Below are 18,059 nucleotides of genomic sequence, written 5' to 3'. Positions count from 1 at the left end.
TATCCCCGAAGGGCGACTTAGCAAAATATCCCTCCGTCGTGATCATTCGGTTAACATATGATGGAATGCGATGTTTTGTTATTCCTATGATGTACCTCTTATAAAAAATTCCTGTCAACATTCCTAATTTGTGTGATATTTTTCTTCTCTTGACATGTTTTATTTATTTATTACGGATGACTTGTCATATGATTTTTTTATTTAATTATATATATTTTAATATTAATGTTACTTTAATATTTATAATATGTGTCCTTATAACATAAATAGATTTTTGTTTTATAATCTGATTTACCCGTGAACATTCCTAATCTGTGTGATATTTTTCTTCTTTTATCATGTCTTTTATTCATACCGACTCATAACGGATGATTTTGATATTACTCTTTTATTAAATTAAATATTCGAAATATTATTTGCTCAGAAAAGGGTAGATTTGAAATAAGATTTAAAATTATTATTTACTCATAAAAGGGTAGATTTAAAATAATATTTAAAATTAATTATTAGGGACTCTATAATTTTTATTATTAAAAATTATTTTTAATCTAAATTACGACAATAACATCGTTTGGGCAGGGCTACAATACAAACTCTTTTAATGGGTGAATCGTCTAATAATAATAATTCGGGCCGGGTCGAACAAAGCGCCAGTGTGGCCGATGTTTCCCTGCATTGATGACTGGAATCAGACAAGAATCAAACGAATTAATTTCACAAAGCAGGTCCAGTTGAGCTCACAATCCTCACAAACTTGTCACTATTCCACTCTCATCGCACCTTCCATACACACATAACATTATATGTATGTATGGAAGAAGAGAGCAACAAGAAGAGGAAAAAACTGTGCGATATTGAATTGAACAACCTCATTGATCGCCACGACGAGGAGCCACCGTCACTGGTGGTCGAAGCCTCCGGAGATGATCTGAAGCTAATGAGTGATTTCTATCTCGAAGATTCTATTCAACGCTGCAGCAAAACTTACGAAAGTGTGGGTAGTAAATTGCCTGACGGAGGACGAAAGCTTAAGGAAAAACTTACTAGTCTTGAGCAGGAAAAAGAGAGCCGGGATCGACACCGCCTCATGGTAAGGCTTTTTTTTCCTTTAGCATTATATATTTTGTCATGTTTTTGTTCAGATAACGGTTCCTTTGTTAGAATTAGGAAAAGAAACAACAGGTCTCGTGTTAGGGTTTAGTTAGATCGTATATTGTCTTAACACTTCCCCTTGTTCGCAAGTGCATATATATTGTAACACTTCGGTGAAGAGATGATCGTAGTTCATTTTTGGGGTAATTTAAACCTAGTGTGTAAATTAAGTATACGAGAATATTGAGGGCGGTCTGGGCTCTGATAAATGTTCAGTTTAAGTATGTTAGCAATAAGCGAAAAGAATTTCATCACGATAAAAGAAACAGAAGCAAAGGAGGATGCAACTCTTAAATCTCAAAAGGAATTTTGAGACTCTAACACGAAAGACACAATTGGCTTCACACATGGAAGACGCAATCTTCACTTTTGCAAGCCAAAGAGAAAAGAAGAGCAATGGAAAATGAACATGTGGTTGCAAGCCAAAGAGAAAAGAAGAGCAATGGAAAATGAACATGTGGTTGAAAGTACACCCGGCAATTTTATACATGACACGACAAACTGACATGAAATGACACAATTTTTTTTTCTAGGATTACATAGAAAGTGCACTAATATGAAAGTACACTTTAACTTGATGTTGTGTTTGGTTTACACTTCGGGTACACAATAAGTACATAACAATTAATTAATATTTTTAATGATATATGTTAATATATTTTAATAACAAAATTTATAGTAAATAATTTGATATTAATAGTAAAATGTTGTAAATAAAAAAGATTTGATATCATTTAATATGTATAAATTAATTAATTATCAATATTTAGATAGAGTAGCTCTCAAGAGGGAACCAATCCTTAAAATAGAACCATAGAACCACTAAGCACCTGCTGTAGTACCCTAAATTTTAAATAGATTTTCAAGATCTAAATCTGAATACATGTTTTTTTGCATCATTGTGTGTGTTCAGAAATAATTTTAAAATATAATACATAAACACAACATTTTTTGCATGTGCAGTTCTGCTGCAGAACCATTGTTAATACTAGAAGGTTCTAAGGGTTCTTTAGGCTAAGGGTTTTAAGTAGAACATGACCCTAGATAGATAAGTATATATATGTAAATATATATATATATATATATATATATATATATATATTTTTTTTTCATTTTGTGTTCTTTCGTGCGGTGTTTTTTCATGTATAGGATTGTATTTTTTCAAACACACGAAATTTTCGTGTCATTTCGTGTCGTTTCATTTTTATTTGTGTTGTGTTCGTGTTTGTGTATTAAGTACACAGATCCATTTTGTGTCGTGTATGGGTCTGGGTTTCCGGTACACGACATGAAAATACATGTCACGAATTGTCGGGTGTAGTTGGAGGGCATCTATAGTTGAGATTTTATATGAAAAATGTGTTGTTCTCAGAGTGGTCATCGAACAAAGCATGGTCATGAAGAAGATGATTTAGTTGGCTTAAAAGATACTCCCTTCGCCCCACTCCTTTATATACATTTTGTTTACATTATTTGGCATGCATTTTAAGACTTATGTAAACTATAGTTCTATAACTTATTTTTATTTTTTTTTTGTTTTTGAATAAAAATTTAAACATTAAATTTTCATTCAGAAGAAAAAGAATTTAAAAATAATCTATAAAACTGTATTTTAGAAGAGCCTTAAAATACGTGCCGAACCCTCTGTCCCAAACATATATAATTGGTCGGGACAGAGGGAGTAACACTTATATTTCTAGCATGTGCAAAGTTATTGCAGAAATAAGTCTAAAGAAAGTTTCTCAAAAAAAAAAAAAAAGTCTAAAAAAGTTTCAGTTAAGATACATGTTGATGTCGAAGAACCGTCTTGATATTGGAGATAGGTGATCTAATGCCATAAGTTAGGGCGTGATTTCCGCCGTTACTTTTCAAAAATGAGGACTTATTTTGAGAAAAAAATTCAAGTTGACATACTATTTTTTTAGAATTTAGTATTTAGGAGGCGCTTAACATTCCTTGTTTGATGAATAAAGTACTAATTTATTCTTAAAAAATTATGCATATACATACTTTTTTCCAGAAATAAGCAACTTATTTTTCTGAATAATAAGGTAAGCCAAACGGGACATATATTTTTGTTTCTATCTTAAAGGAATAAGTTGTAACAAAAAAAGATTAGTTATCTATCCTCTAGTTGTTATGTTAGCTCTCTGTAATCTGTATATATAGCTTTGCTGAAAAAAATTTAATATCCAGATTTTATCAATTCTTTTTCTTCTCCTGGTTTCTATATTTGTCTTGTTTTTAAGTCATAAACACCATCATGGTCGAATTTATGTAAGTTCACGAATTATGCCCTTGTCATGATCTGTATACTGATGTACCAGAAAATTTATCTACCTGTGAGCGATGCCTTGCCAATACTATTATTTTCAATTTTTTCTTAAACTGGCTATTTAAATTTTTCTCTAATGCAAAGCCTCGAATTCTTAAGCCAACCATGAGACAGCTGTTTGCCCTAAAGTTTGGTGATTTCTGACAGGACTCATGTTCCTGGTATATAACTCTGTTAAGGCAATGCTCAGTGGGTATATGAGCAAACTGCATCATAACTCCTGTTACTACATCAGTACTGAGCTAATAGGCCTCCAACATTGTATAAAGTTGCTTCTACTTGGCCTTTTACACTGCTTCCCAAATATATACCTTCCCGAATAGCTGGATTAAAGGCTATTATACCAATTACCACATTGATTTGTATATAGATATTTTTTTTATAGAGAGAAATTTGAGAAGTTTAGGAGAAAAGTGGATTATAAGCCAAGTATTATAGATACAGGGTACAGCTTAGAGAGAAATATCACATCAGGGAAATGCTTGGTAATTATCCTTCATATTAGCTGTCATTTTCAAATCACTCGCGTAGGATATAGATGGCTTATGTACCATCAGGTTCTTCATAGGTAGGTATGTACATAAAAAATTGAGTATCGAGTAACTAACTACTTCAACTACTAAGCTACTCCTATGACTAAGCATTGTGTGTATGGGACTCTCTCCGATAAATGTTAATTATAGTAGTAGGACTAGACAAAGTCAGTCCTTAATATAAGCAATTACCAGTTTACACTCTGTGACTATGCCATTAACATCCTTTAAATCTCTTCTTATTTTAAACGTTATAAAATCTTCATAAATTTTTCGATGCCTTAGACTGGAAATTCCTTCTGGAGTTGAAGATTATTAAAGCTTGTCATCGTTTAACTATCAGTTTTCTTAAAGGTGTGGTACTGGTGTTTTGGTCACATTGGTCTTTGGTGTCAAAATTCTGCCTCGTGTTCAAGCAAAGATGGCATGCTTACTCTCTTGGTCATATGTACTTCAGAAAATTTAAGGCTCTCATTTTAGTAGTTAGTGATATTTCTATAGCGTATATCTACAGGAAGCTGTTTAGTTATGACCGTCTGTGGTTGTCTGTTCTTGTTACATGATTTACCTTTTCTCCTTATCAACCAATCCAAACAAATTCAATTTTTTTTAATAAGATTATGTTTCATATGTTGTTTGGTAGCAGCAATGCTTGTAGAGTCTGCTTAACACCTAAGTGTGTTTCGTAGGGACATTAATTGGCTTCAAGCAAGTGACTGATCATTCATCTTCGCCTCAATTACAATTTGGCCCAATTTGTCAAAAGTTTGAAGAAAATGTATGACTCCTATGTTTATACGTTAGATTAGTACATTTTTTGCTTATTTGATTTCATACCTTAATAGAAGATATAAGTGTCTTTGTTGTAACCATTGAATACTTTTCTAGCAAGGAAATGGGGCAATTGATGCTTTTGGAAACAAATTAAATACCTTGGGTCGATGTGATAGCCGGAAAACAAGATCTGATGGCCTCATTTCATCAGTGGAAAAGTGTAAGAGTGGGATGAGTTCACGACAAACAGCTTTCCGAAGCCCTAGATTTCTTTCGGATGAAGTCGAAAAACTAAATGTCTCTAATGGTGATATAAATTCTTCTGACATGGAGGAGGATCCATCACGTTTTCCCTCCAGGTCTGCTTTCTTTCTTTATTTCTCTTATTAATCTCCTTATTATTAATAATGCCTCTTTGTAATGTGGCACTGTCAATTGCTAGCTACTAGCAAGAAGCTTACAAGGTGAAAATGGATCAACTAGATGTTCCTCCATTTCCTTCTTGAATGATTTATACTTTTAAATGGTATTTTTTATATTTATGGTGAACATATATACGTAATTGTTACATGCGCACTTATGAGCATAGTGGGGAAGATGTGCATTTAACAGTTGGAGCTCTGCGAAACGCAGTGCGGCAAATAATCGCACTTCATCGAAAATTGGCTGGTTCTGGGAATATGTAGAAATATAAATTTATTATCTGGAGTCAATTACAATCAAATCTAGAATTTGAGGCCCAAAAAGCCCATATAATAGCCCAGAAAGAAAAAAGTATAGGAAAAAAAATAAAAAATGAAAGATCAAACTGAACAAAAAAGGAGATTATTAGAGATTAAGACGGAAAGAATTAAGATGAAAAGGAAAGAGAGAGAGATAGAAACTGGTCCATTGGCGGCGGCCACACACATCAATAGAGGATTCAGGTCAGTTTTTCTCTCCCTTCTATATTAAGGTTTAAGGGTGTTGAGGATCCTGATGGGAATTTTGATGGAGATTTTGGGAACCTCAACCAAAAAGAGGAGTAATTTATGTTAAAGAATTAACATGCAGCAGTTTCTAGTAATATAAGTTGTTCCATCTCTTTTGTTTTGGTGAACACCAGTTGTATATCGACCCTGATTCATTACATCAGCTGTATCTTGCTTTTAATTGTAAAGTTATTGTTTATCATTTTTTTTTATCACGTTTGAGTGGATTTGTGTGTACTGCACGCTTTACTTAGGTGAAGCGTGCACTTTGGGTTTGCAAGGTGCATTCTCCTGAGCTCCTGGATGCCTTTGCACTTTGATGGGCTTTGCGTGTATAAATGTTATGAATGTAATATATCTATATGTGTGTGTATATTCAAGTTTTTCAAGTGCTAAGTCTTTATTGATTTGACACTGCTTATAGTTTTTGTAGTGACTCTCTTTTAAGTTTATTTCAAACCTGGTTGTTCGATAAATGGAAACTTGCTGAAGGGTACTTTCATTTCTTAATAAGAAATCTGTTGTATCATTTTATGGTTGGTCTTTGAAGTATTTTTTTTTATTAAATGTACCAAAATAGAACTTGATTTGTAATTTTTTTTTCAGATAGTAGTTAAATGTAAAGATTATAGATTTTATCATATTTAGACCTTTGCATTTTTATACTTAGGACTAATTCTTTTTTTTTTCCCCCTAGGAAGAATTCTCCGATCGTCAAACCTTCATATAATTTGAGGTCAAGGAATGTAAGTTAATTATTTTTTGCGACACCATATTCTCTTGTTTTATTTGATATTAGATTTCAAAACTTGGCAAATTAACATCTGACATTGTTTGAAATTTTATATGCTCTTCTCCATCCTCCCAGATGCTAATATTTTTACCAATATATTTGTGTGCACGCACATATTTCTAACTGAAGTCTGATATATATTAAAACATTTTTTGATTTTAAAAATTCTTCTACTCTCATTGTGGTTGCTTCGTATATGTAATAACATACGTGATGGGCTTATCCATAGCGGGAGCAGACAGTCATTTTAGTGGATGAGGAGGAAAACCAGCATGCAGCTTTAATAGATGAAGAAGATAACATGGATGCAAGGTAATCCTTAGATCTTTAACTTCTGTATTTATTCTAGTTTGGTGTATTACTTATCTTTGCTGGTGCCTGGTTTGGACTCGCTGAATTTTGTGATTATCATTACTAATGCAATTGCTTTTTCAGCATGAAGGAAATCAAAATTTACTTTCCTACAAGGTACTCTAAGAATTTGCATAAATTTTTGGGCATGTGGATTTTAGGTTTCTGAAATGTAAACACTGCTTATCAGTCTTTTTTGAACCTTCATTGTGGTCACAGATGTCACCCGGAGTCGATAGAGCTCGGGTATGCAGACATGGAGTGTCTTGCTCCTGAAACATATCTGTCATCAACCATTATGAACTTTTATATCCGGTAAAGCTTGCTTGGCTGATTTAGATAGTTACCAGAGTTCAAATCATAACAATGCAGTTTGTGCTATGAGCTCCTATGTTTCCATGGTTCTGAGCCTTATTTAAATATCTACCATCAATAATTTTCCATGTTCAATTTATAACATCTCATGTAAATGCTTGTTATAGTTTCATCCTATTAAAGGTTAAGTGGAGTAGTAATTGTACGTGACATCAATGGCGATAAACTGCAGTTAAAGGTTGACTGAAGCAACTAAATACATTTTAGAGTTTCCTCGTAAATTTTGGTTACTTGTTTCCTTAAAAATTAGCTGCTTCATGTTCTTACTGTATCCTTTTACCTTTTATCTGCAAACTGATTGTTGGTAAAAACTTTCATATTTGGTCCAATCCACGCCACCTGAAGCTATGTCCTGTGATTTTACCTTATATATTTTGGCAACTATTGATGCTAGTGGTGCTTTTCTCTATATTAACTGGATGATCGAATGTATGTAATCCATAAGCAAACAATTGCTAAATTTGGTCTCAAGTCAAGGTTTATCTTTAGTATTTGACAAACATCCATAAGTATACTAAGTTTCAAGTGCCTTTTATTTGATATATTTGGTCGGGTTATATTTTAAAGGAAAGCGGTAAACAAAACAAAAAGTAAAATAAATTAGCTCATTCACTCCTGATCTATAGGAAGTTGGACGTTCGATCACAGAATCCATGGTTTATACAATAGGCTCAATTTGCTATGTGGCAGTATTATATATAGGGGTATAGATAAGTTTAAGAAGCTAAGTTTGATATCATGGATGCCTTGAGACTCCCAATCATCTTATTCCCTCTTTGGCTTCAACTCTTAATTAAGCTGCCAACCAGTTAGCTATTCATGGTCGTTTTTTAAAATCTTAGTGTCTCCAAGTGTCGGACTCGACAATACTTTGAAATGGTCTGCATATTTTTTTTGCCTAAAATGAAGTGTTGAGTGTTAATAATCATGTTTGAATGTCGCCTGTACGACTGGGGTACAGTAATTAAGACTAAATTGTAAGGGTGACAAAGTTATATATACTACATTTAGAATTTTGCAGAACATATTGTCCTACATCACCATACCAGATTTTTACCAGCTTTACAATCTTAAGCTGAAGATGCTTTTGAGCAATTGTTTTCTGATGGTGCAATATGCAAGGTTTAAGCTTTAATCTCTTCAGGGCCCTATGTTTTAAACTTTCTCGTTTTTCTTTGGTAGATATCTGGAGCAGGCAACATTTACAAGCGATAGCGATAGATGCCGCTATCATTTTTTCACCACATATTTCTATGGAAAGCTTAAAGAAGCTGTACAAGACAAGGTATCGTTTTTTACTTGTTTTTTCCGTTATTCCTATTAAATATTTGATATCTGACTTTGGGACTGTTACTCTAAATATTTAGTGTTTATGCTGAATCATCAATTTGGACACTTACTCGTGTCAGCAATTCACCAAATGAGCTACAGCCTTAATTTTCATCTTTAAGGCTTATGAAAATGTTTTCCCTGTACAGATCATCAGTTCTTATATAAGAAAAGAAATTTTGGTGTTTGTTGAGTATATTCATTTCGGTCCTTGTTTTCCATTTAATAATTTCTTCCTGATGATTTGTAGACAAACGACATGAAAGATGTGTTTAACAAATTCCGAAGGTGGTGGAAAGGTGTCAATATATTTGAGAAAGCATACATATTCCTGCCGATACATGAGAAGTAAGGCTTTGCAGCTTTCTTTGAGAACTTCATGAAAATTGATTAATTTATAGTTATGCGTATGTCATCAATGTTTATTCTGCTACCTGTACAAGTAATAATGGTAGACCTGTATTCTTAGTATACAGTTCTGCTTATTATATGTAAAATGTTTTGGATATATGTCCAAAAGGAATTTACAATAAAACATTTTAGTGCTGTATTAGCAGCATATCCTCTCCCTGTTGGTTGCGATTTTCATTTGCCGTTAACAACTGGTGTCTTATAATAAGAAAGTCATTTCCGATCCAGGACTATTTTCTAGACTTTATAATATAATAAATATTGAAAAATATTTGTTTTTAATTTTAATTTGTCAAACTGTAATGTTTTTTGATAATGAGATAAAACCAAATCAAACCAAAAGTACCCAGTATTATCCCGCTTAGTGCGTGGTGTGAGCATGTAATATGTAAGCAAACCACGCTATTCTAAAAGAGTAAGGAGAATGTTCCCGTGAAGACCCCCGACTTAGTGCATGACAAATATATATATATATATATATATATGTGTGTGTGTGTGTGTATTGTACATATTTTCTATTCTAGTATATCTTTTTTTGTGTTTGTGTGTTTATATTCATGTCTATATATATATCATTAATGCCTAGACTTGACCACTCTAATACGTTGTCACCGAGTAGCCCTATTTAAGGTCATGTCACATGTGAGATTTAAGCCCCCATGTCAATGCTTAGTTGATCAGCCATTTCCTTCTCGATTTACCCTGCTTTCTTTTCCTATCAACCAATATATTGTTAATCCTTCTTCTAACTGGTGTTTGCAGACTTCGGTGAACATGTTCGTCCCACCTTAATTGACACTCCCCTGCTTTCTTGGAAATCGACTCCACATTCAATGCTTGATTGTCACATAATTTGGTATATGATCTCTATTTTGCGGCCACAAATCCAGCGTAATATACGCATTTCTACAATTTCAAAAATGTAACATACGTTCTTGAACCATTCTCAGTGGTCGGCACTCGGAAAAAGTACACTAATGTAGGTCTGACTGCTACCCTATAAATTTATACTTCAACTTTTAAGGTATCCTTTTGTCACACAACACTCCTCGATAGCATATCATCTACCTATCGCAATATGATGCGTAACATCCTTAGTAGTATTTTTATTATTCTGTATGATGGAGCCTAGTTACTTAAAATTATCGGTTTGTGGAACTCTGTCATCTTCCCTACTAAAATTAGCCCAAAGATACTTAGTCTTTTAACGATTTATACGTAAACCTATTGCTTCTAATGCTGCATGCCACTATTTTGAATTTACATTAACCTCCCTCCTCGACTGAGCCACTAACATAACACAATGTCGTCAGCAAAAAACATGCACCATTGAACAATATCTTGAATATTCTGAGTTATTATCCAGAATAACTACAAAGAGTAATGGACTTGATACCGACCCCTGATGTACGCCTACTTCAACTGGAAAATATTGAGTATCTCCAATCGGTATTTTAACATGTCCCTGCTTCTAAATACCTATCTTGTATTTCACTAATAAATGACCACGGTACCCCTTTAACTTCTAAGCATCTCTATATAAGCTGTCGTGGCACACTAATATGAGCTTTTTCAAGGTATATAAACACCGTATGAAGATCTTTTGCACACCCTCGATATTTCTCCATGAGACAACGAAAGAGATAAATTGCCTCAATCGTTGATCGTCCAGGCATGAAGCCAAATTGATTCTTGAAAAATCTCAACTAGCCCTACTCTTGATAACTCTTTCCTGTAATTTCATTGTATGACTAAGTAGCTTAATACCACGATAATTACTGCAACTTTGAGCATCACCTTATATAGAAGCACCACACCATTCGACCACCATTCATCTGACATCTTAGATCTCCTAGGTATTTCATTCAAGAGTACAGTCAAGCATCGTTCACCCATCATGCTCAAATCGACTTTCACATGTTCCCTAGTAATAACTTAATTTATACTAGAATAAGATTCAATAAATTGAATGGACCCCCGTTCCAAGACAATTCCCTCCCTCTGGTAGCGTTAAACAACTCGTGAAAATACCTGATACATCTTTTTTTAATATCCTCATCACGTGTTAATGCATAATTACCCTCTTGTATATATCAAACTAAACTTATATCTTGTAGTCTCTTGTTCAGCACTTTTGCTATCTTAAAAATTTCATTCCTACCCTCCTTGGTACCGAGTTGCTTGTACATATCCTTATACGCCTTAACTTTTGCTTCTGCTACTACCTTGTTAGCTATTTTTCGTGGAACTTTAAAGTTTTCTTACTTGGTTTTCCTTTTCCCCCCCTTTAGACAGGACATTAGTTCCATAAAACATTATTGCTTTGACCGCACTTTTTCTTGTACTCCATTCCACCTCCAAGACTCTATTACTTTGCCGTATGTGACCCAAAATTCTCCTTGCTGCAATTCTAAATGAGTTAGCCATGTCATTCCACATTTGCTCTGCATCTCCCCATGTTTGAAGCAGCCACAAGCATTTTCTTAAATTCTATTGCCTTCTACCCTTCATTTTCTTCCATAGTGTTCTCAGTGTCTCTACTCTCGTCCCTCCTACCAATTTAGTAGTTATAGAAAGATTCATTGCGAATAAACGTTGTTGTGAAGCACATGTCTCCTTCGGGAAAACCTGACAGGCCCTACAATATATGATGTCCCTACTACGAATAAGAAATAGTCAAATTGAGTAGTATGCCCCCCCACTCCTTAAAGTGATCAAATTAGCATCACATTTCTGAGAACAAGAGTCGGCAACTACCAATGCATGGGCTCTAGCAAATTCTAAGAGTGTCATTCCACTTTCATTTCTAACACCATACTTGAAACCACCACAAACCCCTTGATAGACGTCCATAGTTGCACTAATGTGACCATTAAAGTCGCCACCTCTCAATAAGAATTGGTCATCGAGTATACACCTAACCAGTTCATCCAAACAACACCAAAAACCCGTGGTCTCAATATCCCCTGACCTAATTTGAGGCGCATAAACTTGACTATTTAGGTTAAATAAATGTAACTTTTAAAATACATGCATAATATATATTTTTAATTTTAATACTTATATATTTGCCGAAACCCTCCGCAACCGAATCACCTTATTTTAAAATTTCCGAAATCCCGTATCTACGTACCATGCACCACCTTCGCCCGCACTCATGCTTCCTGGGTCAAGATGCAATATGTTAGATTTCAATTTAATATATTACTATTAATATACAGTATAAAATTATGCATATATATATAGCCTTTTATATTAAAAAAAATATTTAAACAAAGATCCATCCCTAAGAAATATAGTTTATTATTATGCAAACATTTGAAAAATCTAGTCTTACATATGAAGTAACATATTGATAACAATAATAAATATTATTATTTTTTCAAACATAATTTTACTGCACTTCTGAAAAAATAGTCAAAATATTTATTTATTATTGAAACATTGAAAAACATATATTAAGATGTTCAAATGATATTTAGAAAGTAACAATCAAAAGACATTATGAGAAATTGAGAGAGAATGAGTAGATGTAATGATCAATAAAGAGAGGCTGAAAATTGGCTGAAAATTTAATAATGACAGCATGACATGTGGCAGTAGTTTGACTAAGTGGTACCTTTTTTTAGTAATAGTCGTAATTGTATATCAATTTTTTTCCCCAGATTCACTATTTAAAATGATCAGTATACGGAGAGGTAATCTACCTCACCCACCATATTATGCTCGCAGCTAGGCCTGTCAATGGACCGGAGCTCCGATCCGATCCGATCCGGAGCCTTCTTAGCGGATATGGATTCGTCAAAAAAAAATCCGATCCGAAATTTGATCCGATAAGAAAAATCCGATAATAAATGGAGCGGATATGGATTTAGGTTGATCCGATCCGTTAATAACCCGATCCGGTAGAATATATATATAATATTATATATATAATATATATATTTTAATAATTATTTTTATTTCTAGTAGTTATAGTGTTATAGTTTAGATTTTACAATTTATGCACACAAACATTCTGTAAGATAAAACTTGAACTCTTTTTATATGTATATATTTTCCACCTTGAGATAAACTTTGAAAGTTGGTGACGGTAGGATTCAGCAACCTGGTGGCAAACGTGTGGACTGAAATCTCAAGACTAATAAGTTTAAGCAGTAGAAATAAAATCTCTTAACTAATAAATTTAAGTAGTAGAAATGAAATTTCTGGACTAATAAGTTTAAGTAGTAGAAATGTTTATTGAAATCCAAACTTAAACTGAGTAGTTGTGGAATGACATGTGATCAAACTTAAACAACCGGTGTCATTTTATTTTTAATTCCAAGACAGTATATAATTATTCGATACTTAAAAAAGTTTTTAAATCTAAGTTAAAAAAATATGAAAAAGTTAAATGGATCCGGATATCCGATCCGTGATCCGTGATCCTAATGGATCCGGATATGGATCGGCCTATAAAAAATCCGGTTCCAATCCGATCCGAATCCGAATCCGATAAAATAAATGGATATGGATATGGATTTAGGCCGATCCGATCCGAACCCGATCCATTGACAGGCCTACTCGCAGCTCCCTAAAAAACCACACTATGCAGCTCTATTAGTTAATCAACCACTTACTGTTTTTCATTTTCTCCGGGGACAGATCTTACTAGTTTATACACTTCTTTTCTGAAGAGAGAGGAAACATGTAGCCATTTAGGACATCTTATTCACGAGATTATTATCTGAAGAGAGGAACATGTATTACTATAGCCATAGTTTGGTATTAATTTAGCTTTAAAGCTTTAGTTCCGCTTGATTAACAGGCCATAATTTACAAAACGTTTTGATCAGATCATATATTCCTCCCTGTTATATGTGTTCTTTTAGGTAGCATTGAGAGAGTTATCTAAGTGATACATGGTCTACACATCTATTACATAAATAATCAAAATTAAAACAGATAAGATATTTCATACGGTTCTCAAAGTTAAATCAGTCAAACATTAAGATATCCCAAATGCCCTTTTGGAGCGCCTTTGGCCTTATTTATCTTAGAGTAGATCAAAAATCTAAAGCATCGATCTAGTCGTTGTGTTTTGCCTAGGAATTAGGAAATAATAGAGGACATTAATCTTTAGTGTTTTGATATTGTGCTTGCCCTCTGCGGGTTACCATTTTTTAGCACATATTTTTATATGAAAATTAATTTGGCACTGCATTTTTCAAATATAAATTCTTAAACCGTAATACTGAAGCAGTTACTAATTGTTCATTGACTTTGTTTTTCATTATGTAATGTGCAGTCATCACTGGAGCTTGGTAATCATATGTATCCCAGACAATGAAGATGACTCTGTTCCAATTTTGCTTCATTATGATTCACTTGGGCTTCACAGTAGTAGGCCGATTTTTGAAAACATTAAAAGGTATGTGCAAACTTCTTTGCACTGGAAAGTCATGTAAGTATATGTATCAATCAATATTTCAATTGAGGAACTCTGTTGGCTAAAATATGAATAAGATGCATGCTTTGTATATGTTGTTTTCTATTGTGGACTTGGCTTTTGGTGTTTGAGGTTCATGACTATTTAAATGAATATGTATCAAAAGTTGTTTTGTGCTATTGTAGTCTTGTAATTTGCATACTTAAAACATGCGGTGTATATTTGACCATAGTCCATTTTGTCTTGCTAAAATAGAAGGCTATAGTCTGAAGGGGAATCTTGAACAGTATTTCATTAGTCTGAAGAGAAATCTTGAACAGTATTTTGTTGGAGATTATATTTTGTATCGAGTATTTGTATTGTATAGCTTTTTGATTGTTAATTGTTATTGGTGTTGGTATACACTTGTTATTCTATCACGGTGGATACCAAACAAATTTAGTTTTTAACCTAATTATTTTTCTATCATGATGATGGCTATCAGATATGTTCATGAATCATGATGAACTTCCAGATTAGACATCTGACTTGATATAAGTCTCATAACTTGCACCTTAAATAAATTTGTATTTTATGAACTGTAAAAGGTTTTAGTTGGAATTTTGAAGCTACCTATAAATCATGATGTATTTCCTAAAACATTTAACAAGTCAAGATTGAATTTTAGAGCTAGCTATAGATCTTAGACGTATTTTCTAAACATTTAACAAATCAAGATTGTGTTGTTCATGTTAAAAGCTTACCTAATTTTGTCAGAGTCGGTTCTAAAATCTGCATTCTCTCACCATAAAGTTATCTTATTAAGCTTATTTTGTCGCTTCAAAATCTGTTTATGTGCTTCTAGTTTTCTGAAAAAGGAGTGGACCTACTTGAATGAAAAGGAAACGTCTTCAAATTGTCCGATAGATGATAGCATTTGGAAAAATCTCCATCGAAAAATCGAGAAAAAAGTAATCACGGTAAGTTCTTTTTTGAGCCGCCAAAACGTAGAGTGCATTGTAGTTCTTTTTAGGGAATTTTGCAAAAATGTCTGTGTTTTCAAACTTTTTTTCAAAACTACGGTTAAAGTTGTATATGAGGTTGAAACAGGTTGCACCGTAGTTTTAGAAAAAAAGTTTTGCACTTGGGTATTTTTGAAAAACGCCCTTCTTTTTATTGTTTTCTTCTTTCAAGTATGGGAAATATACTTTCTTTATAAACCAGGGAGCTGCGAGTGAGGCACGGTCTTTGGTAGTTTGATACTGATTTTCAATTCAAGCTGACTGATGTAGGTCAACAATGGATAGGGGGAAATGTTAGCATCTATTATACACTTTCAGTTATGAGGATGTAAATTGATTCATCTGTACACTGTAGCTTGAAATTTTCTTTTCCGAATTATCATTTAGTTATATACTCCTTCCGTCCCACCAGGTTCTTTATGCTGGGGGACGGAGGGCTGGACACGCATTTTAAAGCTTCCGTTTAATATAGTTGCATAATCTTTTCTAAAATTTTCTTTTTCTGAATAAAAATTCAATGTTTAAATATTAATTTAGAAAAAAAATTCAAAAATAAATTATGTAAGTATACTTAACGAGAGCCTTAAAATGCGTGTAGAAATTACGTTCTACGATGTAAAGAATCTAGTAGGACAGAGGGAGTATACATTAAGTAATAATTGAAGCCATATGAAATATGAAATATGCAATCGAGGAGCAAGAATTTAAGTATTCCATCTTTTTTCACTATGTGTCCCGTTATGGAATCTCCTTCTCCCTCCTAAATTCCATTGTAATTTATACACGACGACACTAATTAGGGTATGCAGTTTGTTTGTTTGACACTTTTACAATGTATAATCTAGGGGGGCATTTGAATCTTTGGTTGGGATGGGAATCGGGAATAGGAAAGAAGGGTAAGGGAATGAGAATGATATGAGATTCTAACTTGAGGTTGGGGAATGATTTACGCATCTAAGAGTAATGAGGTTCCCATTCCAAGTACCTAATTGCTAATTCAAATACCAACGTGGGACAAAGGTTCTGATTCCCGTTAACCGGACGCATTAGCCATGAACCAAACGCCCCCTAGATGGCTATATTGGTGTATCCTCTTATCTGCATTGGAAGGTTCACTTCACAGTAATTTTGTTGTACTCTGAAAACGTTTCAAATCAAAGCTCCTCTACTGGCATTCTGAACTTCCTTTGGCTTGTTTTGTAGTACTTTTGACATGTTTTGAGGAATCAGAAGTGTCTTGAATCTTAATAATTGAAGAGAAATAAATAGATAATGTACCAAAGAGGTTTTATTTAGTGAATTATAAATTTGCAAGTGCAAAAAGTAATTATTGAGTAAATCTCGAGATTGATGTTAAATCGATAATATATGATTTTAAGGTTCACGGGGTTATTTGGCTATGTCATTCTTATCTTCCAATGTTTTTTTTTACATGGCTGTTGGTGCCTCGATGTTAATTTCATCAAATCACCAGGTTCCGCAACAAAAGGACGAGTATGACTGCGGCCTCTTCGTCCTTTTCTTTATGCAGCGTTTCATTAAAGAGGCTCCTCAAAGGCTGAAGAAGAAAGACTTGGCAATGGTAAACAATCTTTTTTCTCTCTAGGAAATCAATTGAGCTGTTTGGTTTTATGTATTGGTTTGAAGCTTGTGGCTGCCCAATCTGTTACCGTGTAGATTAGCTTTTAGTGTTCTTTCTTTTTAATAATTGAACACACTTATACACCCATCGACTGTTTTTTTTTTTGGGCCAACTGCGATAAAACTTTTGTATTGGCTAGTACTGTAACACAATATTTTGTGTGTGTATAATTTCTGGTCAGTTTGGCAAGCAGTGGTTTACTCCCGAAGAAGCTTCTGACTTGAGACCCATAATTCGGGCTTTAATCAAGAAACTGTTTAAGGAAAACCCTGAAGGTGGAAGTAGAGGGCAATTTGTCATCGAGTGCTAACCCCAGCTAGAAACGGTGAGCATCAGAATATGTCAGTTTCTTCCTGTTCTGTTGAAGTCTTTCCAAGAATTGGCATTTGGGGTCTGACATTTGCGTGTAGAGCTCATATGGATGGTTCTTCCTAGTTCAACTTCCTGACATTGCAAAAGAGACGGATGCAACTAAGATTATTTGACTGTGGAAGTCTTTTTCTCTTCTTTTGGCAAATAGGTTACAGAACTATACTTTCGAACTATACTTTCAGGAGTATTAAACTGTGTGCTGCAACTCTTATGTATGTAAGGGGGACGGAGGGGTAGATCTATTTGCCCTGTATTTGTCCAATGTAATGACTTGACGCGATTTTAATCCCGTCCACAAGAAACCAGCGCTCAGCCAGTGGGCAGAGAATCTGTGGCCACAAAATATTTTCTGTTCCCCAAATTTGTCAAAACTAAACAGCATATGTTATGATCAAGATGATTGAACTCATAGGACTAAATGATCTATCAAACAGGTTTAAGATGCATTAGTAGCATTAGTTTTTTATTGGTCCGACTGCACATAATGCACTTAACTATAATATTTTGAAGTTGTCAGCAGTGGAAGTTAATTCCATTCAGCAACCATACAGAACCCATAGTAATATAGGTATTTACATGAGGAATACAA

The 18,059-nt window shown here is 33.8% G+C and overlaps 1 protein-coding gene across 4 annotated transcripts; it reads left to right on the top strand.

Moving 5' to 3' along the window:
* The first annotated feature begins 620 nt into the window (after positions 1-620).
* Positions 621-17,879, top strand: LOC108209792 (ubiquitin-like-specific protease 1D). Of its 4 annotated transcripts, XM_017380905.2 has the most exons (13): positions 623-1,090; positions 4,710-4,798; positions 4,909-5,153; positions 6,463-6,511; positions 6,788-6,870; positions 6,994-7,026; positions 7,129-7,224; positions 8,467-8,569; positions 8,864-8,961; positions 14,315-14,437; positions 15,300-15,414; positions 16,931-17,038; positions 17,280-17,879. In XM_017380905.2, exons 3-13 carry the CDS (start codon positions 5,026-5,028, stop codon positions 17,406-17,408), a joined length of 1,065 nt encoding a protein of 354 aa, XP_017236394.1. In that variant the 5' UTR covers positions 623-1,090; positions 4,710-4,798; positions 4,909-5,025; the 3' UTR covers positions 17,409-17,879. The 4 variants fall into 4 exon arrangements, with proteins under 4 accessions (XP_017236392.1, XP_017236393.1, XP_017236390.1 ...); XM_017380903.2 differs by lacking the exon at positions 4,710-4,798 and having other exon boundaries at positions 621-1,090; positions 6,797-6,870; XM_017380901.2 differs by lacking the exon at positions 4,710-4,798 and having other exon boundaries at positions 622-1,090.
* The last annotated feature ends 180 nt before the right edge of the window (positions 17,880-18,059 follow it).

This window comes from Daucus carota, chromosome 2 (genome assembly GCF_001625215.2).
Source record: "Daucus carota subsp. sativus chromosome 2, DH1 v3.0, whole genome shotgun sequence".
Taxonomy (NCBI): Eukaryota; Viridiplantae; Streptophyta; class Magnoliopsida; order Apiales; family Apiaceae; genus Daucus; species Daucus carota.
This window is presented reverse-complemented; position numbering and strand designations above follow the sequence as displayed.